A 25237-nucleotide genomic window follows, 5' to 3' on the forward strand; every position below is an offset into this window, starting at 1 on the left:
GGATAAGGCTGTAATGTGGTCTGAATACTTTCCCAAAGGCACTGTACAGCCACACTGAACTTTAGCAATTTTAATAAAATAAACTTTTCTAATTGAAGGTGAACAGGAGTGATGTGGAGCTCCAAGCGGAATGAGCCACCCCTGACTGTCCCGGCGCAGACTACTGGGCAGGACAATGCAATTTCTTTGATTGAGCCTTTATTTAACTAGGCAAGTAAAGTTAAGAACAAAATCTTATTTACAATAATTGACCTACACCGGCCAAACCCGGATGACGCTGAGCCAATTGTGCGCTGCCCTATGGGACTCCCAATCACGGCCGGTTGTAATACAGCCTGGATTTGAACCAGGGTGTCTGTAGTGACGCCTCAAGCACTGAGGTGCAGTGCCTTACCCGACTGCGCCACTCGGGAGCCCATTCTTCTATTACCATTCTTCTATCAGTGCAACATTCTGTCTGTCACACTGAAGGAATAAGGATGTGGGATACCTCTTCAAGTTACCTTGAATGTCTCTATGGGGCTGCAAAGGCTTTGTTTGCCTTTTTGTGTTGCTAATTTTTTTAAATTATTTTTTTAATGCCTTTCTCTCCTCAGAGCTGTCAGCTGCATGGAAAAGTCTGAATCAGACCAAAGCTGCTGTAAGTAAACCCATATTAACAATGTTGTTTCACAGTTTTTCTATTTTTGTAGACTCCCCACTTAATGCAATGACACATGCATGGGCTGTGGTATTTGAGTTTTTGTTCTGCATTCTTTGTCTGAGTCAGGCGCTTTTGTTTTCCTTGCAGTTGCAGCACATTGAGAACCACCTGGAGGCTTCTCCTGGCTCTGGAGTTCTGCTGGATTCCGTCATGGATACAAAGAAAAGCTCTGGGGGCGCCACCAGGAAAGTGAGCCACAGAGGTGAGGTACACAATGATATAGCTCATCATTGTGAGCCATGGTTACTATTTACAGAACAAGGTTCTCAAACTGGACTTAGCAGCAGGCATCGTCATTACTTTGTGTTGTTTTGCATTGCAAGGTTACTTTGCAGGAATTCTAACCCTATCTCTCCTGACTCAGATGGGCGGCGCACAGAGGACTGCTCCCAGGCAGGCGGAACCTCCAAGTCCAGAAGGAGGAGTCATCGGAGCCCAGACAAGAGCTCCCGCAGCCCCCTGAGGAACACCACACAGGACAGCAACGTCCACAGGAACAACTGTGTTGAGTTTAAAGAGCCTCTGACCTCTTATAGGTATGCACTGTTAATGAGATGTAAAAACATTTTAAGTGTATTTCTACCATGTTTACTAATGTATGCTGAGGTTGTGCGGCGATACAGTGCAAAAGGTTGTGTTTTTAGTCCCTGACCTACCCTATAAGTCCTGCAGTCAGAGATGGTCGTTAAGTCGCTACTTTTACAGCCACATGTACATGTGTAGGTCTTTGCACATAAGGCTGCCATTCAAAGCCATGTGATCTTGACACATCCCATTCAAATAGCCTGAATGCTTAAGTGACCCTCCCCCCCCCCCCCCCCCCAGGGAAGCAACCCCAACACCCCCCCTGACCTCCTCCCAGCTGGAGGCCCAGAGTCTGCAGTCGGAGGATGCCACCCCCCCTCCCCCGGACTCCTGTCTCAGCCAGCTGGTCTACCAGAGCGACACGCGAGACCAGCAGACTCACGGAGACCTGGACAGCACACACTCGTCTGCTCTGGACAGCACTGTGGTGCGCTACCTCAACCACTGTCCCACGCTGGAAGCCCTGCGGCCCCCAGGCCACACTGCTGCAGCCAGAGACGCTAACAAGGAGGGGGGCCCGGAGCACAGGCCCAAAGCACACACCCTGGAGGGCCCGGCCCCACCCCCAGCAGAGACTGTTTCCTCAAGCCCTGGTTCGGCCTCCCAGAGGCTGGAGAACCTGAGGCGGAGGAAGCCTGACGACAAGCTGGAGAAGCTGAAGGAGACGATCCGCAGACAGAGAGAGCACCTGGAGGCTGCTGACAGAGACAGGCTGCTGGAGCAGCCTGTGGGCATCAGTGGAGCTGTGGAGACCACCACCGTACCCACGGCTAAGATACGCAAAGTGGCAGCCGCACCTCCGGCACCTATATACAAAGGTAAAGCCCACTGGATAGAGAAAGTTGGTCTCCAATTGCACTGGATGTAAAAATCTGATTACATCATTCCTTCAAACCAAACAGTAATTTGTTCTTATCAGGTTTCAACAGGAGTGAGACCAAGATCTGCACTCCTGATGGTAAAGTGTGGCGAGAGATCTACAGAGACCTGTCTCGCCAGCTTTCAGGTGAGCACTGAGTGGTAGATGACCAATCAAAGGACACACCCTATGCTATTAGCTATGCTTACATAATGACCCCTGCAGTTAACAGGTGTTATTAACAGATGTGGGGAGTGACTGAAAGGACTGTGGAGATGAACTGCCTGCTCATCACCGCTCAATAGAATCAATGGGCTGTTGACGTCATAGTGGATTTACAATGGAAAAGGGCATCAGATGGACAGCATAGTCCAGAGGTGCTCAAGTACTATTTGAGAAGATCTGATCACACAAATTTCATGGTGGCACAGGTCTGAAGGGATATTGTTGTTTATTGGCATAATAACAAACCCCCACCTCGCAACCCATGCGATCCCTTGTTCACACCTTTTGTTGGCGGAGAATTTTAAGCAGTTTTAATGCTCATTTCCTGCAATTGTACACATTTTCCCATGTATTACGTGTTTCTATGATACAGGGGTCAAAGCTTCCCCCAAAATAACTTGCTCGCTGTGGTAGAACATTTATTTTGATTGGCGATTTTGTGCATTTATCAAAATCCCATCAGACCCATCAGCCTGATTTTCGAATGTGTCATGTAAACAAGATTATTAGGGAAATCGTAAACATTTAAATCAAACTATTATATTAATCTGCTATTCACAATAACAGTATTATTGTGTGCTGGTAATGTTCCACTTGGTCAGTCACCGGGATCGTCTCGTAAACACCAGCCACACTACATGATAATGGCAACAAAAATCATGATGCTGCCAGAACTTTGTCAGAGCCTACTACTTAATGTAGTGGTACTTAATCGTCAGACCTAGACCCTATCACACTGAATGACCCAAGATGTCCGACAATCGTTTACAACCTAAGGATTTGACCACGTGAACATGAACATTTTGTCTGATACGGCAAAATCGTGGCAAAAGACAGCTAAAATCGTAGTCTGCAAAGTCTTTAAGTGTTTTTCTTTTCAAGCCACATAAGTCTAATCTTTGGGATGGAAGAATGCTTTGTTTTACTTGAACTACTAAAACCGGATATAAAGTATGTAGAAAAGATGATGGACCTATATAATCTTTGAGAACTAACAATTCTGAGAACTGAATTCGAGACCATTTATTTTATGTTTGAGCATAACAACACAGCATTAGCCATGGCAAAATGCATAGAATTGCAGGAAATTAACTTTAAAACTGCAAAATCTTCTCGGCTCCATGCAGAATAAGTGGAAACACATGAAATTTGCTTTAAAATTGCAACATTTTCTCTCCGCTCCATGGAGAAATCTGTAGAATTGCAAGAAATTGGCAAAAAAAAAGTTAAACAAATTTCTCTACAACGCCAAGATGGAGACCTCTTAAATATTATTGTCCAGGGCCATTCAGATTAGATGACCAGACCTATTGCCACTCCCAATACCTAAACTCCCAGTTTGATCTGGGAAAAAAACTAATACTAGGCTATAAATATATTTGATGTTCAGATTTCAAGCTCCTGTGCTTAAATACTGCTCTGCCGTTCAAACTGCCCTGGAAATGAGATGGCATAAAATACGCTCCAGTATTTTCAGAAAGACTAAGGGCTATTTTACCTATCCCAGTCAACTGTTTCCTTCAATAAATAAAGCAACTGGCCTATTTCGGACAAGAATGATTTTGAGAGAAAACATTTCCACCAAAGAAATGTGTCCTCTAAATTTAGGATAACTTGATGAATGTGGTGAGTTTTTTTGCTGCAGCAGAATTTCCAGGCATTTTGCCACAACCGCAGCACTGCTTGCTTCCCTACCATTTTGTATGACTGTTTGAAGAAACATTTTTGTATTTTCTTTGTCCTCTCTGCTGATTCCTGGGCTTCCTCACAGGTTTTCATGCCAAAGTTATCTGCTGCGTCCTCTTATACTGATACATTCCACCCGCTTCATATTCAATTGCTTTGTTTTGCATTCAGATGTCTTTCAGGAAGGTAGCAACTTTTTAGAAATGTGATAGTTCTGTTATTTTTCCCTCTTTTGTGTTCAAACTGTCATGTCATATCCTTTCTCCCCGTCTTAGAGAGCACCAAGCCCAAGCAGCGACCCACAGAGAAGGCTAAGGAAAGGAAGCCGTCCAAGCCTGTGAGGAAAATCCATAAATCAGCTTCTGTTCCCCACCCGGAAACCAAGCTAGGTTGGATCTCTTTTCATTTTTCCCCGTCTCTCTCTCTCTCGCTTTTTATTTGTCTCTCGTGCTTACTCATCCTGGGTCTATGCGTTCAATAGAAGATGTGGAAGCTCCTCCAATATTGTGCGTGTAGGTGATAATTCATCACAAAGCCCAGGGGTCTTTCACAAACAGGGGGAATCTCCTCATTTGTTTTGGTTCATTAGTTACTGTGCAGCACGCACACTGAATCTGAGCAGGCGTATCACAGTGAATACATCTGGAAGGCGTGTACCACAAGGCCTTAACTGTGTGCTATTAAACAGGCCTCTGTTTGTCAGTGGCACCATTTAAGTCACTTATCACCCTGAAATCTAGGATCAAGTTCAGCTCCTTTACCAAACAGGAACAGCTGCTGGCCTAACATCAGCCCCTGCTTTGTAGAGCAAATCGGTAGGCTATATTATTCAAAGTAATGGAAGAATTGAGAAATGGTAATGTTCCATTTGTTGAAAATGAATCCAGCAGCACTGTGCTTTGTGTTAGAGCCCTTGAGTTCACTGCAGTGCTGACACCTTTTATGAAGGAAGTTGAAAAAATATATATTTTCAAAGTTGGTTATGCAGATGGTGCATAATTGACCCATACTCATTACATTTGCATAATGCAGCTCTAAAATAATTTATCTCCAAAGACTTCATAGTAGAGCGAGACGACATCATTATGTCTCTTGTGTGCACGTGAGTATCACTTCAGTAAAACAGCATTAGGTTTTATTTGACACATTTTCAAGGGGCAATAAGCTGTTGAAACATCCATTTCTGGACATAGAAATGAATTATATGTACCAATTAAATCTTGAAGGATATAACTTATAAATGCCTCATGAGTTCAACTGTTGTACCCCATCATAACCCAAATAAAAGCTAGTTTTACTCCAATGTTTGTAACTATGTAAATGTAAACAAACACTGTTTAGCCTCAAAACACAGTTAACTGTCATTTTGATATCTTAGATGGCCAGTCCTTGCATCCATAGCCCTGTCTATTACTGAGTGGCAAAAATTGTAGGTATATCCCTCAGCTTTTTACCAAAACAGAGCAGGGTTGACCACTTTGTTTCAATGAAGGATTCTAAGTTGAAAGTCTTTGCTTTCTGATAAACAGTCCTGCCATAAGTCATTACTGCTGAACTCTACAGCGACCATGACCTTTCTGTGTGTTTTCGTGGTGTGCTCCCTGTTGCTGCAGTGATCAGCACCACGTCATGGCGGGAGGGCCAGAAGCTGGTGAAGATGGTACTGGGCCCTGCTCCACGTCTACCTCAAGAGCAAAGGCCAGAGCTCACAGACAGACTGGCCAGGACAGGTGGGTTGGGAGACATACAGTGCCTTTGGAAAGTATTCAGACCCCTTGACTTTTTCTACATTTTGTTACATTACAGCTTTATTCAGAATAAATAAAAAAGAATCCTCAGCAATCTACACATTATCCCATAATGACAAAGCAAAAACAGGTTTTTAGAAATGATTGCATAGTGATTAAACATAAACAGATAGCTTATTTACGTAAGTTTTCAGACCCTTTGCTATGAGATTCCAAATTAAGCTCAGGTGCACCCTGTTTCCATTGATAATCCTTGAGATGTTTCTACAAAGTACTGAGTAATGGGTCTGAATACTTAGGTATATGTGATATTTCAGTTTATTTTTAAATGTGCAACATTTTCTAAACCTGTTTTTGCTTTGTCATTATGGGGTATTGTGTGTAGATTGATGGGAAAACCCCTTAATTTAATCAATTTTAGAATAAGGCTGTAACGTAACAAAGTGGAAAAGGTCAAGGGGTCTGAATACTTTCTTTAGGCATTATCCACTACCCTCACCCATCTCTGCTCTACTTGGCCTTCTCTCCTCTATCCCTCTCACCCCCTCCACTCCCCCTCCACTTAATCACACAATAATGTGTACGGCTACATGCACACAATAATGAGATTGTTGTGGATAGTCGGATTCATATAATAGTTTGATTAAAATGTTTACATGCTATGCAAGAAGAACGATTCCCCTAATAATCATGTTTACATGGACACCTAATGGCACTCTCATAAATGCAGAAAATTGCATTTGTGTTACTGTATATGTGGTGTTCATGTTTTTTTTTGTTTATTGCATGTTAAAAGGCGTACAGTGCACGGCTAAAGGAATATCAATAAATAAAGAGTTGGTCGTCTCTTCTAGCACAGGCAGTCTCCCTACATTAGCCAACTTTGGCTGTCAGTGACCGGAATGAATTAAGATTGACTAGCCGTTTCTGACTGACTGCACAATTCAGCATGGTCTGGTTTCCATGGGTTGTGCTGGTGGTAGACTCATATCTGGGGGGTGGGGGTGAAGCATGAGGCTGCTTAAAGGGTTGTACTGCCAGTCTCTTTTTTTTTTTTTTACTGATATATTCATTTCTGCATTGTTGGGGTTAGACTTTGCAAGAAAGGCATTTCACTGTACTTCTGCAAGTGACATTGAAACTTGAACTCCACACAGAACATTTACTTAAACAATTGTAGATGTGTTATCTGGATATAGCTACTAGGGCTGTCAAACCATTACAAACATTTATCAAGTTAATCGCATGGTTTTCTGTAGTTGACTGCGATTAATCTCAAATTTATTGAAGATGTTTCAATTAAAACACATCACATTGGGTTGTAGGAATAATTTAATTTGACTATAGGGGAAGAAAACACAAAATAGACTTTAAGACAATTGAATAATAACAGATCAGTCAAGTCTTGAGTTCATGTAAAATATCATACAGCTATTAGATCTAGCCTAGACTACTTCTTATCCATGTTCTTCAACATGAACTAGTTACAAGCTGTTACTACAAGAATTGGGATAATTTTATCATATCTTTTGACCTGAGGACTATTAACAAAAACATAGCTGAATTGAATGGCTGTTCTGTTTTTAAAATCGGAGTTTAATCTAGAGGCATTCTGCCATTACATTCTAAACATTCTCATTTGGCTAGCTAGCTAACGTTAGCATAACAAGCTAGCTACTTCTGTGCAAATTAAGTGTCTGCCGTTATTTATAGAAACGCCTGAGAAAGTGTATGGTTGAACTTTCTGTAAGTTTTCTTTCAGAATTGTTGCTCAAAGCTGCGTGTATAGTTGTTTTAGCACTACAAGAGAGGCAGACCGCTCTGTTGCTGCTGTTGGTAGCAGCTGTTAGTAGACCAACAGCACAGTGTTCCGCTTAAAGGGTCTGTGAGGAAACAGACTTTGCTGACAAAAATGAAATGCGTAGCAAAGATTGCCGTTTAATTGTAACGCTTTAACTCTGACAGCCCTAATAGCTACCACGATTTCCCCCCTAATCATGCACACAAAACACATGTTCCTTTCAATTCACAATAACATTTAGTCACAAATCAATACATTACCCCTTGCAATTTTTTTCCAGCATCCCATCCTCGGTCAAATTCAGATCCCTGTCCGGAGCTGAATCGTCGGTCCAGACCCAGCAGCTCAGAGAGACCCTGCAGCCGGGACAGGACCACCCAGCCCACCCCAGACCCTTTCTCTGCAGGCCCAGACGAGGACAGGGCCCTCAACACAGATCTCCTGTCTGTAGACATCCGGGGCATCCTGGACGACCTGCAGCTGGAGCACAGAGCAGAGGAGCGAGCTCCAGTGGAGCCCAGGATGGGTTCAGTGTCCGGGGCCAGAACCACAGCATGGACGGCTGGTTGCTCATCCTTACGGGGCTCCCGCAGTGCCAGCCCCACCAAGCGCAACAAGCCAGAGCCATCAGAACCAGGGCCCAAGAAGAGGCACTACGACGCCGACTCAGTGCGCCAGTACATCACCCGGCAACAAGAGGAGCGTAAAAGACGTCTAGTGGAGGAGCGAAGGGCCCAGAGGGAGGAGGCGGAGAGCAGGAGCCAACGTCTTCAGGAGCTATATAGGAAGCAGAGAGCGGGGGTAGCCAATAAGGGCCCTGCGGTACTGGAGAGTTCAGTACAGAAACGCCTGCAGGAGACCTACACCAAACTACTACTGGAACAGGCTGAGTTAGAAGAGGAGCCTCTGCCTTACCAGACTCAGCCAGCCTCTACCACAGTCATCCACCAGGTAAAGGCATAGTTGAAGCCCTCACTGTCCCCTTACTCACATGGCAAGCTTTAGCGAAAATGTGGGTATAGAGCATGGTATGTATGGCGTGTCAAATGCATTTTTATAGCTGTCATTAAGAGCCAATGTGTGAAATGGTGACATGTCGAATTACCCTCAGTATAACTTTGGACATAAAATGCTATTGCTCGTATTTCATGTAGTCAAGTGGCTTGTAGGAAATGACTCATCCTGTGGTGAGTTAAACTAGCTGTGAGTTATTTGTGGTGTGTGTTCTCCTTTAGCAGAGGCCCCTGTACCAGCCATCCGGGGAGTCGGACAAGGAGAACAAGAGGCAGGAGAGACCCCAGAGTGCCTCCTCTAGCAGTGACCTGTCTCTATCTGAGATACAACCTCCTCCACTCTCCAGGTCAGCACACACCTCACTAAAACACTAATTACAGCTTATACAGTGCCTTTCGGAAAGTATTCAGACCCCTTGACTTTTTCCACATTTTGTTAGTTTACAGCCTTATTCTAAAATGTATTTAAATTGTTTTTCCCTCATCAATCTACACACAATACCTCATGACAAAGCAAAAACAGGTTTAGCAAATGTATTATAAGTATAAAACTGAAATCACATTTCTATAAGTATTCAGACCCTTTACTCAGTACTTTGTTGAAGCACCTTTGGCAGCGACTACAGCCTTGAGTCTTCTTGGGTGTGATGCTACAAGCTTGGCACACCTGTATTTGGGGAGTTTCTCCCATTGTTCTCTGCAGATCCTCTCAAGCTCTGTCAGGTTGGATCGGGTTCAAGTCCGTGCTCTGGCTGGGCCACTCCTGCGTTGTCTTGGCTGTGTGCTTAGGGTCATTGTCCTGGAAGGTGAACCTTCATCCCAGTCTGAGGTCCTGAGCTCTATGGAGCAGATTTTCATCAAGGATCTCTCTGTACTTTGCTCTGTTAATCTTTTCCTTGATCCTGACAAGTCTCTCAGTCCCTGCCGCTGAAAAACATCCCCACAGCATGATGCTGACACCACCATGCTTCACCGTCGGGATGGTGCCAGGTTTCCTCCAGACGTGTTTTTAATCTTGTTTCTCATGGTCTAACAGTCTTTAGGTACCTTTTGGCAAACTCCAAGTGGGCTGTCATGTGCCTTTTACTGAGGAGGAGCATCCGTTTAGCCACTCGACCATAAAGGCCTGATTGGTGGAGTGCTGCAGAGATGGCTGTCCTTCTGAAAGGTTCTCCCATCTCCACAGAGGAACTCTGGAGCTCTGTCAGAGTGACCATCGGGTTCTTGGTCACCTCCCTGACCAATGCCCTTCTCCCCGATTGCTCAGTTTGCCCGGGCGAGCAGCTCTAGGAAGAGTGTTGGTGGTTCCAAACTTATTCCATAAGTTCCTCAATCAGCTTTCTGAATTACCCTAGAAGCACCAGAACATCAAATTTTAAGAACATTTTGAAGATTGTTCCACAAATAAGGTGCAACAGAACTAATTTACCTAGTATGCTCGGTTAACCATAAAATAGGGTACTTCTAGTGATAGTTTAGATGCAACAGTAACTTCAGATACTGTAAATATCTGTCTGGTCCTCACATAGGGTAAACAATATGGTATGTAACTGTCATCTGCATATGTTCATAAACTCATGAGTTGCTATGTAGTTCTTGGAATCTTGAGTTGATCCTTGACCCTGAACAATTTTTGCTTATATAATAAACACAAAGGTGGTTCTCAGAAAGTCCTATTTAGACTGTACAAGTCACATATTTTAATGGCTTCATGCATATTTAGATGTCTTAAACCTTTGGCATAGTATCCTATGGACAATGTTGCTCTGTACTAAAACTATTTAATGGGTCCATATACTAAAGGACTTTGTAAATCCCCAAAACAATATTTTGAGTGTTTCTGAGCCCTTTGTTTAAAAAATTGTGTATTTGAATACTAATCCTCCACTCTTTCTCCTTTAGGAATGAGATGGGACTGGGAGTTCCATCGTGGCTGCAGCCTGACCATCTTAGTTCTGCAGTCAGACCCTCTAGTGCTCTGGCTCCCCCCACAGACAAGCTTTTCTCCTTGGGCCTGGAAACGGGAGGGGGCTCTGGGGTGAGGGGAACCAGCCCTCCAGCCAGGCCTCAGCACTCTACTCTCACAGGAGCAGCCAACAAGACCAAGATGAACCGCATTGAGGCCCTGAAAGCTACAGCCGCATCCCTGTCTACCCGCATAGAGAGTGAAGCATGGAAACTGGCCGGCACAGGGATCAACTATGGCTGTGCGAGGGACATGGATCTTACCGGTCTGACCCATCTTCAGCCTCAAGACGACGGCTGCCGGGCCAAGCCTGTGAGCCCATCGGTCAGAGAGCGCACTGATGCTGCTGACGAGCTGTCTCTGAGGATCCAGAGGCTCCTGAGTGCTGGCCAGAGCACATACAACGAAGCTCTCCCAGGGGTGGGCGACCTGCACAGCTTCAGAGAACAGAGAGGCGGGGCCTCTGCTTCAGGCAGCAGGCCACAGACATCCCCAGGCCTCGGCTCACATAAGAGGCCGGAGGAGCACCCTGAGGTACCAGGGAAGACCAAGCTCCATGACTCCAGCGGTGACTCCATCAGTGAGGGCCCACTGCTGAGCGAGGGCAGCCTGTCGGAGGGCAACGAGAGCCCCCGCATGCACATAAAGAGGGACCCCAAACCAGCAGAGCGTCTCAGGTCACTGGACTTCTGTGCAGGCCAGAGGGAGGGCGTCCAACCCATCTCTCACTTCCAGAGAGCGGCAGAGAAGTACCCAGCCCTCAGCACCCTCCCCTTCTCTCAGCCACGGGACCGTAGCCGAGGCCCATGGGAGGAACTGACCAAGGGGAGTCCTCATAGCGTCATCAACATCTTCACGAAGAACCACCTGCACAACCACACCAAGGGTTAGCCAACACAGTTACACACCCACCCTATCCATAGAAGTGTTTTGAATGAAGAACGAATGTTTAACCCATCGTCTGTTCCTCTGGCTTCTCCCTGCAGTTGAAGGAGAGGAGCAAGCAGACCGGAGCTCCCCTGCTGTGCATTTTGGCCTGTCTGCAGCCAGCTCGGTGGATGTGGCACCAGCGTATGAGGATGACTTTGTGTCGTCCCGTAGCAGCGGCGGTGGGAGCAGCCAGTCTAAGAAAGGATACAACGGATGCAGGTAAAGTGGTTTATACTACTGTCACATGACTGGGTGTTGCTATCTGAATACCTCTCATGCAATTAAAACATTATGGGAACCCGACCACAAGGTGGCACTAATGTCACATGGCTGGCTAGGAGTTCAACTCAACAGATGTGAGTTGCTGTTTTTGAAGTTGTTTTAGTAGTCTGTGGTGGTTTGATGCACATGATGTGGGTCTTGAAATATGGCTTATCTCGACGTCTCATTGCAGCATCACCAGCGGGAACAGTCACTATGGCGAGTTGATGAGTCGCAGGTCCCCTTATGACACCCGGACTATAGACCTGCCATCCCATCACTCCTCAGGCTCCACTCCAGTATCTTCACCTCACTCAAAGGGCTCAGTGAAAAGGGGTGAGACTTTCCCCACAAAATAAAATAACCACTTCCCTGAAATCATATAGCCAAGTGACAATTTCTTACTAGTGTAAGTGTCTCCCATCTCTTTAGGCACTGCTTCAGACAAGAGTGATGCCACTCTGGTGGAGGAGCAGAGGAGCCCCTGCTCTCCGGGGTGGGAGAGCCTGTCTAGAGACTCAAGACGAGGAGGCTCAGCCTCTGAGAGAAGCTCCATCCACAGCCTGGTGAAGAGTGTGTACACTGACAGTACACTAGGGGGCGCCTCAGGCCACTTACACTGCAGGTAAGGCGTTCCAGCCCAGACCACTTCTGAGGGGCTCAGGGGAATTCCCAGGAGCTTGAATATCCTCCTTGACCTTCAGTGATTACTGGTATTTCCTTCCTTCCTGAGCTTCTTGGTTGTCTTATAATCTCTGAGCACATTTGTGTGGGGATATTATTGTTGGCATATGGGCACAATGCCTCTTTCAATTACATGAGTTTCTGGTCTATTTGTTTGACTGTGCAGTTTCACTTCAGGTATGCGACACAATTTCCTTGTTAGCCAGCAGCCTACCACCCTGCATCCACTGCTGGCTTGCCTCTAAAGCTAAGCAGGGGTGGTCCTGGTCGGTCCCTGGGTGGGAGACCAGATGCTGCTGGAGCGGTGTTCGAGGGCCAGTAGGAGGGCCTCTGGACAAAAAACAAATATCCCAATTCCTCAGAGCAGTGATTGGGGACATTGCCCTGTGTAGGGTGCTGTCTCTCGGTTGGGACGTTAAACGGGTGTCCTGATTCTCTCAGGTCACTAAAGATCCCATGGCACTTATCGTAAGAGTTGTGGTGTTAACCCCGGTGTCCTGGCTAAATTCCAAATCTGACCCCACCATCATAGCCACCTAATTATCCCCAGCCTCCAATTGGTTCCTTCATCCCCCCTCTCCCCTGTAAATATTCCCCAGGTCGTTGCTGTTCTCAGTCAACTTGCCTGGTAAAATAAGGGTGAAATAAATAAATTAAGTGGTCCTTGGCTTCCAAAGACCACCACTTATAATATTTACACATTTCAAGTGACTGGAGAGAATATTGGAGTAAACTTGGACACCACATCAGCTACAGTGTTCTTTCTACAGGGTCTCTTTGCCAACATAAAGATGCATCTCACTCTGTCAGGCTTGAGCAGCGAATGAATGTGGTCTTTTCAGTTCAGTTCCCAATATAATGGGGTGGCCCATTATATACACTGAGTGTACAAAATATTATGAACACTTTCCATGACAGACTGACCAGGTGAAGGCAGTGATCCCTTATTGATGTCACTTGTTAAATCCATTTTAATCAGTGTAGATAAAGAGGAGGAGACAGGTTAAAGAGGGTTTTTTTTTGTTGCCTTGAGACATGGATGTTATGTCTGTCACTCAGTGTTAATGGCCAAGACAAAAAAAATCCAACTGCCTTTGAACGGGTTATGGTAGTAGGTGCCAGAGTCACTGGTTTGTCAAGAACTGCAACGCTTCTGGGTTTTTCTTGCTCGACAGTTCCCCGCGCGTATATCAAGAATGGCCCACCACCCAAAGGACATCAAGCCAACTTGACACAACTGTGGAAAGTATTGGAGTCAGCATGGGCCAGCATCCCTGTGGAACACTTTCAACACCTTGTAGAGTCTGTTTCCACAAGTCGAGTCTGTTTTGAGAGCAAAAGTGGGTGCAACTCAATATTAGGAAGGTGTTCCTAATGTTTTGTACACAATTATGTTTATTTTTGTGAATGGATTTAGTCATAGCAAATGCATTTTTATCAAAATTCACTACATCACCAAAAGTATATGGACACACCCCTTCAAATTAGTGGATTCTGCTATTTCAGCCACACCCATTGCTGACAAGGGTGTGAAATCAAGCACACAGTCATGCAATCGCCGTAGACAAACGTTGGCAGTAGAATGTCCTTATTGAAGAGCTCAGTGACTTTCAACGTGGCACCGTCATAGGATGCCACCTTTCCAACAAGTCCTTTCGGTGAATTACTGCCCTGCTAGAGCTACCCCGGTCAGGTTTTTGGCTTCATGCTTCTTCTTCGCCATCAAATACATTAAAAAATATATATATTCACTCGGAAACACGTATATAATATGTTTATGTATATATGTATATGTAATATGTATAATAGGTTTTCATGACTGATAATGCAAATTTGAGGCTCATTCTTAGCCTACATAACAAGGAATACTGAAGTAAAATTGACGTGCCACTTGCACATCGTATGGCTTTAGCTAACTCAACGCTCTAGAATGCTTATTTTGCTGTGGCTATAGATCTGGGCATTGTCTAGTGCAGAGTGCCAGGGAAAAATAGTATTTTGGCTGTTGCTCTGGTTGCGGCTGAAGGGTCTACAGCAGCCTGCCTCATGGCAGCCTGCCTCATGGCAGCCTAACACTGACTCTTTTGTTTGGGCAGCGAGGTTGTTAAATCTCCTCACTGCAAAATGGGCATGTTGCCAGGGAGTTTTTTTCTTCTCCTGGGACATTTGAGCCTCCCCAATGGTGTTTATTGTTTTTTTTTTGCCCAGGTGGTAGATTCCCTCCATACCTTTGTCTGCTTGATGTGATAGCGATTACATTCAGGATCAAGTCCTTAATGCTGCAGTTGTTCTCTGGTAAGGTAAAGCACTGTGTACAATGGCAGTTGGAGCAGGAGAGATGCACCGCTGTCTACCATTCTGTTTCTAGCTAGGAAGCAGAAGCACATTATACTGTATCATCATGATTAGATGTCTTTGGGCATTTTTGTTTGGCTCAAAGCAGCACAATATGTTAATTGAAAGTTATTTTCTTCACTTACTGTATGTCTTAGGATGGCTTTCCTGGGGCCCCCTTTTCTTAATTCTGTGAGTTCCTGGTTCTCCATTTCACCTTATTTATTTAGTGTTCTGGCAGTATAGCACACATACCTGAACTGAATCAAAGTTGTTAATGTTCCATCTGTTATGTTTTACGTATACTGTACGGGCCGAGCCCATTCAATCTGGCCCGTGGTGGGTTTGAGTGTAGAAAAAAATACAATAAAATAAATTATATCACTGCTCAAAAAAATAAAGGGAACACTTAAACAACACAATGTAACTCCAAGTCAATCACACTTCTGTGAAATCAAACTGTCCACTTAGGAAGCAACACCAATTGACAATACATGTCACATGCTGTTGTGCAAATGGAATAGACAACAGGTGGAAATTATAGGCAATTAGCAAGACACCCCCAATAAAGGAGTGGTTCTGCAGGTGGTGACCACAGACCACTTCTCAGTTCCTATGCTTCCTGGCTGATGTTTTGGTCACTTTTGAATGTTGGCGGTGCTTTCACTCTAGTGGTAGCATGAGACGGAGTCTACAACCCACACAAGTGGCTCAGGTAGTGCAACTCATCCAGGATGGCACATCAATGCGAGCTGTGGCAAGAAGGTTTGCTGTGTCTGTCAGCGTAGTGTCCAGAGCATGGAGGCGCTACCAGGAGACGGGCCAGTACACCAGGAGACGTGGATGGAGGCCGTAGGAGGGCATCAACCCAGCAGCAGTACCGCTACCTCCGCCTTTGTGCAAGGAGGAGCAGGAGGAGCACTGCCAGAGCCCTGCAAAATGACCTCCAGCAGGCCACAAATGTGCATGTGTCTGCTCAAACGGTCAGAAACAGACTCCATGAGGGTGGTATGAGGGCCCGACGTCCACAGGTCGTTCTTACAGCCCAGCACCGTGCAGGACGTTTGGCATTTGCCAGAGAACACCAAGATTGGCAAATTCGCCACTGGCGCCCTGTGCTCTTCACAGATGAAAGCAGGTTCACACTGAGCACACGTGACAGAGTCTGGAGACGCTGTGGAGAACGTTCTGCTGCCTGCAACATCCTCCAGCACGACTGGTTTGGCGGTGGGTCAGTCATGGTGTGGGGTGGCATTTCTTTGGGGGGCCGCACAGCCTTCCATGTGCTCGCCAGAGGTAGCCTGACTGCCATTAGGTACCGAGATGAGATCCTCAGACCCCTTGTGAGACCATATGCTGGTGCGGTTGGCCCTGGATTCCTCCTAATGCAAGACAATGCTTGACCTCATGTGGCTGGAGTGTGTCAGCAGTTCCTGCAAGAGGAAGGCATTGATGCTATGGACTGGCCCGCCCGTTCCCCAGACCTGAATCCAATTGAGCACATCTGGGACATCATGTCTCGCTCCATCCACCAACTGTCCAGGAGTTGGCGGCAGCTTTAGTCCAGGTCTGGGAGTAGATCCCTCAGGAGACCATCCGCCACCTCATCAGGAGCATGCCCAGGCGTTGTAGGGAGGTCATACAGGCACGTGGAGGCCACACACACTACTGAGCCTCATTTTGACTTGTTTTAAGGACATTACATCAAAGTTGGATCAGCCTGTAGTGTGATTTTCCACTTTTAATTTTGAGTGTGACTCCAAATCCAGACCTCCATGGGTTGATACATTTTATATCCATTGATAATTTTTGTGTGATTTGTTGTCAGCACATTCAACTATGTAAAGAAAAGTATTTAATAAGAATATTTAATTCATTCAGATCTAGGATGTGTTATTTTAGTGTTCCCTTTATTTTTTTGAGCAGTGTATAAAACACTTTCCATGACAGACAAACCAGGTGAATCCAGGCGAAAGCTATGATCCCTTATTGATGTCAATTGACATTGAAATGACCAAAACCTAATCAAAACTGTGTAGGAATGATAATGAACTTATATTTTATAGTCTCGTCACTCTGTCCAGCTTGTTAAGTCTTCGAATGCTAGACAGTCAGGGAGCATCAGAAATTCTAAAAGCGATGGATGTGGGACTATATTTTGCAAATTTGACAGCGCCTAAATAATATAAGAAATTGGTTAAGACTGAATGTAACCCGCGGGGCAAAATATGTTTGACACCCTTGGTTTAAAGCATAATCCCCAGCCCCCACCCCACCACTTTTTCAAACGATAATCCAGCCTCCTTTAAATTGACAGTTACAAATGGGAGTTTGTACGTTTTCAGAAAGCATGCATATGAATCAATTGTTTATTTTTCCTTCTCTTGGTTCCAGTGTGGGCTTGGACAGTAAGAAGTCCCCCAGAAGCCCTAGCCCATCTCCAGCTGGCTCTCCGACAGACTCTAGTTCCCGTCGTGTGTCTCCAGGCAGCGCCTCCCTAGCCGGGGCAGACATCCTTGGTCTTGGGTCCTCAGCCCGCCCCAGCTCGTCCTCATCCCGGTCCACTACACTGGGGGGCAGAGCAGAGCCCACGGCTGCAGGTATACCACCTAGAAACACCCGCTCAGCCGTTTTGATAAATACTCAATTGCCTATCTACAACTTCCTTTGTTTCTATCCATCTCTCTGTTGTCCAGGTGAGCTCCACTACACCCCAGGGGTGTTGCAGCAGCGTATGTCTGCAGAGCTCCACTACCTGGAGTCTATAGAGGAGTCTGTGCGTCAGCTGGGCGACATGGAGCGGTTAAAGGGTGTGTCTCTGGCGCAGCAGGAAAGTGTCTCGCTTGCCCAGATACTCAAGGTGAGGGAGGCCCAACCAATCAGAGCACCTGAAGAGTGCTCACTTATGTATATGACTGCTTAGTATAGGCACTACTCCACTCTTGAAATGTTAGCTATTGGCATGTAGTCATGTTCTGGTGGTTTTCATTCACCTTTTTCCATAGGTCTTGACCTTTGACCTCTAACCTTTTCAGGCGCAGCAGCAGCGGCACGAGCGTGACCTTCATGAGTTGAAGGTGAAAGCAGAGCAGGAGGCGCTGGAGACCCAATGGCAGCTGGAGGAGACACGGCAGAAAGCAGCCAGGGTACTGCACACAGCACTGGCATTTAGAACGGGCAACTCTGCAGAATCCACGTACTTCTCACCTAGAGTTAGATCCATGTACCAACTTGGTAGATTGTTGATCCTCTCGAGGGTGGCTTCATATTTTCCAACACCTTGAATATTTAAAGAACTCAATCTACCTTCACTGCATGTGGTGTGAGAAAGGAGCTATTTTACTGTGTGTAGGCTGTAGTGTGGTTCAGTAACAGAACTGTGTGTGTGTGTGTCATTGCAGGCTCACGTGGAGCTGCAGGAGAACATGGCTCAGACCCAGCAGCAGTCTCTGGGAGGCATGCAGGAGGCCAACGCTAAGATGATTATCCAACAGGCCGAGTCTGTTCGCTATACGGCCGTAGCTGCCCACCAGATCAAAGAGGTCCGAACACTCTCGCTCTCCCCCTCCACTCTTGTCCCTATAGCCCGTCACTGGGCTTGGTTTGTTTCCTCACTGTTGCATGTATTTGCAAATGTCTGACTCTTGCTTCTCGACACAGTTTCTTTCAGTTGATATATTGCTGACTTAGTTGCTCTCTCCTCAGATGACGGAGCTGGCCTGTTCTCAGATCGGTGACCCTGCTGCTGCTCCCATCAGCACCCTGTTTGACCAGCAGAGGCAGCATCACCAGAGCTTCATGGGTGAGATGTCTTCTGCCAAGAACAAGACCGAGGAGCCCTTCTCCCTGGACAGCCACTCTGACTCCACCCCCTCCAGGAGACCCAACATCAGGTACTGGAATTCACACTCTGGTGTTCCTCACAGACAGACACCGGGAGATGTTTCTCCTTGTCAGCATACTTGGCTTGGTCAGGTTAAACTTTATAGGCATGGCTAGATAAGCAATTGGTTTTCTCCCTCACATGTCCTCTCTGCGTTGTACCCCCCCCCAGTGGTGGAGAAAGCAGCCACCGGAGTCCCTCCCTGGCCTCCTATGAGAAGAGACAGAGGAGGAAGGTGGAGACAGGTAACAGCTCACTGGTGGAGGCTGTGACCCATACAGCAGCTGACGACTCCATCCCCAGTGACCGTGTTCAGTCCCTACTGGATGAGAAAGGTGAGGCCAGGGGTTCATAGCACTCATTGTGGGGATTGGAAGGGAGCCATTATCACAAACAGGCAATGCATAATAATCGTTTATGATGCATAAATAGCCTGAAGTCTCTTAGAAAGAGAAAACAATGTTCCTCTCCCCAACAACCTGTCCCCATAAAGACAGCGCCTCAGTGGCTACAGAGTACTCTCTGAAGTTTGACGAGTCCATGACGGAGGATGAAATTGAGGAGCGTTCGTTCCGCTCTCTGCTGCCCTCCGAGTCTCACCGGCGTGGAGTGTTGGAGAAGAATAGAGTTCCTCACGAGGAGTCAGATGATGTTCCCAGTCAGGAGAACCCCACAGCACAGGACAGCTCCAAGGTTAGTTTGCCACCTCATTTCAATAACTGTAATGCTGGCAAGGTAGCAAGACTACTCAAATACATAATGATTGGCTGAAATCTTAGCACTTATCCAAAAGCTTAAATGTACTAGTTTACCTTGGGAGGTTTCTCCTTAAAGTCACCAGCGTATAATGCTTATCCACATTTAGCCCGATTTGACCGCAGTAATGGTGAAATTATAGCTTCTGTCTAATATGTTGGCAGCAGCATCTGTCTTAGCTCTTAATGTCAAGCCACAGTGGTAGCTCCCTGCCTCTTTGAAGGGTTCAGTGTGCGGGATTGTGCCTAGCCATACTGACGCCTGGAAAGAGCTGCCTGCCTTGTAGGGCTCCACTGGCCATGGCATCAGAAAGACTGCTCAACTCATTACTCCCTGGGCACAATCAACGTTCTGTGTGCCCCGGCCCCGCTTAACTGGGTTCTGGGAGATTCCCTGACTGGCTGTATCGTTCCCTCCCTGACCCATACCTGGTCCCCTCAAACACAGCAGGTGGAGGAGAGGTTGTGGTGCGGCTAGGAGAGGTTGTGGTGCGGCTAGAAGAGGTTGTGGTGCGGCTAGGAGAGGTTGTGGTGCGGCTAGGAGAGGTTGTGGTGCGGCTAGGAGAGGTTGTGGTGCGGCTAGGAGAGGTTGTGGTGCGGCTAGGAGAGGTTGTGGTGCGGCTAGGAGAGGTTGTAGTCACACCTGGCTGCCACATGTAGGGATGATCTTGTACATACCTTGGCCTTCATTGGCCCCAGGTGTTTTGACAGCGCTCTGGATACACTTTGGCGTTTACAACACTGATTCTATATCGCAACCACCAAGGCCAGCAGCCTCTCCCTCGCCTCAATTTGTTTGCCAGCTGGAGGGAGCATGTAACCAGTGGCCAGAATGATCTTCCATCTACCACTGTTTGCTCTCTGTGTATGCCTGGTTTCCTGACTGATAAGGCTTTGTGATGTGTTAGTGACTCATTGTTCCCGCTCCCGGCAGCAGGACGGCAGCATGCCCTTCTCCAGCGGACAGGACAGCTTCTCCAGGTTCACCATGGACATGGTGCGTCAGTACATGAAGGAGGAGGAGGTGCGTGCCCACCACCAGAGCTCCCTGCTGCGCCTGCGACAGAAGGCCCTTAAGGAGAAGACCAAGGCCGAGCTCGCCTGGCTGGAGCATCAGAAAAGGCATTGGTTTACTTTTATTAGGATCCATGTTTTCGAATGAATATTGTCTCATTCTCCGCTAACGCCAAAGTTTTTTTGTTTTCCATCATACGAAAATGTGCGACTGAAATTCAGTAGAACACATTGACCGGAACTATTAGTCTAGTTTTGGTCGATGTGTTCTGTTGAATTTCTTTCGCATGAGGCACTTCTGTCTTCATTTTGCATTCATGTTCTCACTGTTTCTCCTTTCTGACCTCATAGGCGCCTCAGAGACAAGGGTGAGGATGACAAGATGCCACCCATCAGAAAGAAGCAGAGAGGCCTACTGATGAAACTTCAACAGGAACAGGTAACTAACCAACAAAATCTCTGCCCATCTCACCTGCTCCCATCACTGCCCATCTGTAATGCCGAGTGACCATGACCTTTGACCCTGTCTGTGTGTGTTTCCAGGCGGAGATCAAGCGTCTGCAGGAGGCCAACAGGGCAGCCAGGAAGGAGAGGCAGCTGCTTCTCAAACAGCAGGAGGAGATAGCGAGAATGAGATACACCACCCTCAAGCTGAAGGAGCGCCTCAAGTGTGTCGGCACCGAGGACACCCCACCGGTCAGTACTACCACCTTCTTACATCATATTCATATCTGGGAATGTGTTATTTATGGAGATATTGAGCTAATCATCAGAAAGAGATGCTTTGTGTTATGCATTTGTCTAAAATAATACTGCATGGTCCCATTTAAGATTTGAAAGGGTCTTGCGCTCTTCTTCATTTCTGGTGTGTGAGTGTGTAACCATCTATGTCCTACATAGACTCCAGTGTCGGAGCACGTCGAAGGGGCAACCTCCCCCAGTACTGCGAGGACTGACGGGGACGTGCGCAGCGCCTCTCCTCTCTCAGTGTCTGGCAGTGAGACCAGCAGCATCATGCAGAAGCTCAAGAAGATGCGCTCTCACATGGATAAGAAGTAATTTAAATGTCTATTATTGACCTAAATGTCTTATTGGAAGTCTTTGTCATGGGCTCTTTTTTTTCTACTTCAGGGCTTATAATAAGATGGACACAATTTATACCAACTTTTAAACAGCTGAAATTACCATATTTGATAGCTTTATCTTTATGGGTGTGATTGTTAACTTGTCTTAGACTGACGATCTAACAAAACCATATTGGGCATATCAATCATTAAAGACGGTTTCCTTTGTTAATCACAAGGAATTATGTACCAGCTTCAGAGCTTCTGTTATTGAAAATCATTTGATGGAAGTTGCTGTTGCCTTGTGAAAGTGAGGGATTGGCTTGACTAGAAACCTTAATTCTTCTGTGGTGTGGATATGAATATAAGCATGCTCCATGTCCTCTAGATCAGGGATCATCAACTAGATTCAGCCGCGTGCAGATTGTTTTTGTTTGCGCAGAAAACCTTGGGGGGCCATTTAAAACCACCTCGCGAACAGCCAGTTGGGGAACCCTGCTATACATACATGTTAGTTATTCAGACTGCATCTTCTCCAAGCTCTGTACTTATTCCAAAATGTACCATATGTAGTGTAAAATGTCTGTCTGGTGTCTCATACAAGCAGCGAGGGCAGGTTTTAGTCTTTTAACAATGTGGTCATGTGACTGGAGGGGACTCTCACGATGGTTAAACAGCCAGACCTGCACTCCGACTGACCTAATTTTTATGCTTTTGCATTCTGCAGTACAGGTCCTAACAAACGTTCAGTTGTTGTGGTGTTTAAGGATTTGTAACTTTCATCAATGATGATCGGTGATCGGTGATCGGTACAAATTGTAGGCCGAGAGCGAATGATTCCTTGAATTGAATAATCTACCAATAAACATGAAACTGAATGTACCCAATATCACAGCTAAAAGTGGGAGATCACTGTCAATTTGAGCCTAGACTTTATTTTCTATAGGGAACTAACAAGCTGCTTGTAGCCACGCCTCTGTCTGCTTGCATTGGTCGTCTAACAACCTGCCATTTCAATATGTTAACACTGTCTCTTTTAATAATGCTCTAGTGTTGTTGTGGATCATAGTGAAGGTTAATGTGTGATTTAGCCAGTGTTTTAGTCTAATAAAGCCTAAATCAGGTTTTAGTTACCAGTACTTAAAAACAATTATCACCCACCACTACATTTGCAACTTTTTGCTAAAATAATCTAATCTCGCAAATTCCTCCACCCAGTGCATTTAATTAAGGAGAAGTACTATGTCCTCTGAGGTGCAACATGAGACAAAGGCCTCTCTTAACCTTTTTTAGGATTATAATTTATCAGTCTCTGGCACTGCCGCACGCTTTCACACATGGCTGCACATTCCTACACACCTGCTCTTTATTGGAGTCCAGCTCCAAAGACACACATGCACATCTTACCATGTCCTGGCCAACTCCTGATGAAAAGGACTGAGTTTTAATACCCCTCTAAGCTCTGCCACCAACACAAAACCCTGGCAGATTAACTACATTACTTCTCTTTGAATGAAACCATGAAACATTCAGTACAATTAAGCACATGCTTAATCACTATATTCTCTCTCTAATTGGCTGTTTTCTCATTCTCCAACTCCTATTTTGTGGGTTTTTTCCTGTGTCACGTGTCCTTGCTTTGTTTGGTTGTAGACACTGCTCTCCTGTTCACTACTACTTCTCTCCGTTTACGGCCCACCACTGGGCATCTCGCAGTGTCTGTTTCCCCTACCTCCAGCTGTTTATCTACATCCAGTTGGTCAGGTACAGTGCTGCTCTCGCCTCTCACTGCTGCCTCTCCTTCTCTGCCCCCTGTCCCAAGGACCATGCTTGTGTTCAGCTCCCGCCTCCCAATTTCCTTTTTTTCCAGGAAGTGTAAAGTGAAAGCTTGAATAACACCCAATGGCATCCTGTTGGCAACACAAACCAGGCATTGCATGTACGTTCACAACCATATGCATGAAGGGGCACAGAAATTAAACAAGAAGTGAAAAAACTAAAGGCATTTTTGCCAGTAATGAAATGACCTCACTTTGGTCTGCTAAGGTCAAAGGTCATATTCCTTTTAATACAGTTGGCCTGATTTGAACGAGACTCCCATTTGAACAGCGAGAGCTCTCCAATCTCTGTGGTGTTGCTTTGAGGGACTCATTTAACTCATTCAGAGTGAATGAATCAGGATCTGCATGACTTTCTCATATTCATGTCATTCACTACTTTTGTTGAAGAAATGTCCAATGTCCAGAGTAAATTATAAGATATTAGGCTACACACCATCCATGAAAGAGAGGCAGTGCCTTTGGCCGGTGATTTAGCATTGATAGAGGGGTTTAATCTGTTCAATGAGCCCAGTAAATCTTCACCGACATTCCTGATTAGGTAACTGTTGCTTGTGATGGGCTAATTGGTATGTATTGCAAGTGGGCTTAATAGAATTGGGAGCACAGTCTAACCCAAAGCTGTACTAGTGCGCGAAAGAGAGACAAGCAAACACAGTACTGTCTGGCACTTCTACTAATTATAGTCAACATGCAAAATAGCTGATTAACTTGCAGTGCATAATGAACCAGTTATTTTCAATGTACATTATAAATCAAAGCAATGGAGAAACAATTTTGAAAGTATTTTCTTTCCGCAGGATACATGGGAAATGCATTTTGACTCTTGTGTTGTGTAGAATTCATGTCGACGTTACACCCATAGACATTTTGACTCTTGTGTTGTGTAGAATTCATGTCGACGTTACACCCATAGACATTTTGACTCTTGTGTTGTGTAGAATTCATGTCGACGTTACACCCATAGACATTTTGACTCTTGTGTTGTGTAGAATTCATGTCGACGTTACACCCATAGACATTTTGACTCTTGTGTTGTGTAGAATTCATGTCGACGTTACACCCATAGACATTTTGACTCTTGTGTTGTGTAGAATTCATGTCGACGTTACACCCATAGACATTTTGACTCTTGTGTTGTGTAGAATTCATGTCGACGTTACACCCATAGACATTTTGACTCTTGTGTTGTGTAGAATTCATGTCGACGTTACACCCATAGACATTTTGACTCTTGTGTTGTGTAGAATTCATGTCGACGTTACACCCATAGACATTTTGACTCTTGTGTTGTGTAGAATTCATGTCGACGTTACACCCATAGACATTTTGACTCTTGTGTTGTGTAGAATTCATGTCGACGTTACACCCATAGACATTTTGACTCTTGTGTTGTGTAGAATTCATGTCGACGTTACACCCATAGACATTTTGACTCTTGTGTTGTGTAGAATTCATGTCGACGTTACACCCATAGACATTTTGACTCTTGTGTTGTGTAGAATTCATGTCGACGTTACACCCATAGACATTTTGACTCTTGTGTTGTGTAGAATTCATGTCGACGTTACACCCATAGACATTTTGACTCTTGTGTTGTGTAGAATTCATGTCGACGTTACACCCATAGACATTTTGACTCTTGTGTTGTGTAGAATTCATGTCGACGTTACACCCATAGACATTTTGACTCTTGTGTTGTGTAGAATTCATGTCGACGTTACACCCATAGACATTTTGACTCTTGTGTTGTGTAGAATTCATGTCGACGTTACACCCATAGACATTTTGACTCTTGTGTTGTGTAGAATTCATGTCGACGTTACACCCATAGACATTTTGACTCTTGTGTTGTGTAGAATTCATGTCGACGTTACACCCATAGACA

The 25237-nt window shown here is 45.6% G+C and overlaps 1 protein-coding gene across 4 annotated transcripts in view; it reads left to right on the forward strand.

Annotated features, from left to right (window-relative positions):
• The window catches only part of LOC110521574 (centrosome-associated protein 350), a 39790-nt gene that overhangs the window by 5217 nt on the left and 9336 nt on the right, over positions 1 to 25237 (forward strand). For 2 of the 4 annotated variants that reach the window (XM_021599210.2, XM_036968990.1), the window contains exons 2-25: positions 597 to 640; positions 791 to 905; positions 1068 to 1239; positions 1529 to 2106; positions 2208 to 2294; positions 4334 to 4447; positions 5672 to 5788; positions 7888 to 8558; positions 8843 to 8967; positions 10523 to 11472; positions 11573 to 11735; positions 11971 to 12113; positions 12210 to 12402; positions 17190 to 17395; positions 17492 to 17655; positions 17831 to 17941; positions 18197 to 18337; positions 18501 to 18688; positions 18850 to 19013; positions 19172 to 19371; positions 20368 to 20555; positions 20799 to 20886; positions 20991 to 21143; positions 21348 to 21502. In XM_021599210.2, coding sequence (XP_021454885.2) covers positions 854 to 905; positions 1068 to 1239; positions 1529 to 2106; positions 2208 to 2294; positions 4334 to 4447; positions 5672 to 5788; positions 7888 to 8558; positions 8843 to 8967; positions 10523 to 11472; positions 11573 to 11735; positions 11971 to 12113; positions 12210 to 12402; positions 17190 to 17395; positions 17492 to 17655; positions 17831 to 17941; positions 18197 to 18337; positions 18501 to 18688; positions 18850 to 19013; positions 19172 to 19371; positions 20368 to 20555; positions 20799 to 20886; positions 20991 to 21143; positions 21348 to 21502 — 5123 coding nt within the window. In that variant the 5' untranslated portion in view covers positions 597 to 640; positions 791 to 853. The remainder of the gene's footprint in view (positions 1 to 596; positions 641 to 790; positions 906 to 1067; positions 1240 to 1528; positions 2107 to 2207; positions 2295 to 4333; positions 4448 to 5671; positions 5789 to 7887; positions 8559 to 8842; positions 8968 to 10522; positions 11473 to 11572; positions 11736 to 11970; positions 12114 to 12209; positions 12403 to 17189; positions 17396 to 17491; positions 17656 to 17830; positions 17942 to 18196; positions 18338 to 18500; positions 18689 to 18849; positions 19014 to 19171; positions 19372 to 20367; positions 20556 to 20798; positions 20887 to 20990; positions 21144 to 21347; positions 21503 to 25237) is intronic. The other 2 variants (XM_036968991.1, XM_036968992.1) reach the window with 2 other exon arrangements.

Source organism: Oncorhynchus mykiss, chromosome 30 (genome assembly GCF_013265735.2).
Source record: "Oncorhynchus mykiss isolate Arlee chromosome 30, USDA_OmykA_1.1, whole genome shotgun sequence".
In the NCBI taxonomy this organism is placed as follows: Eukaryota; Metazoa; Chordata; class Actinopteri; order Salmoniformes; family Salmonidae; genus Oncorhynchus; species Oncorhynchus mykiss.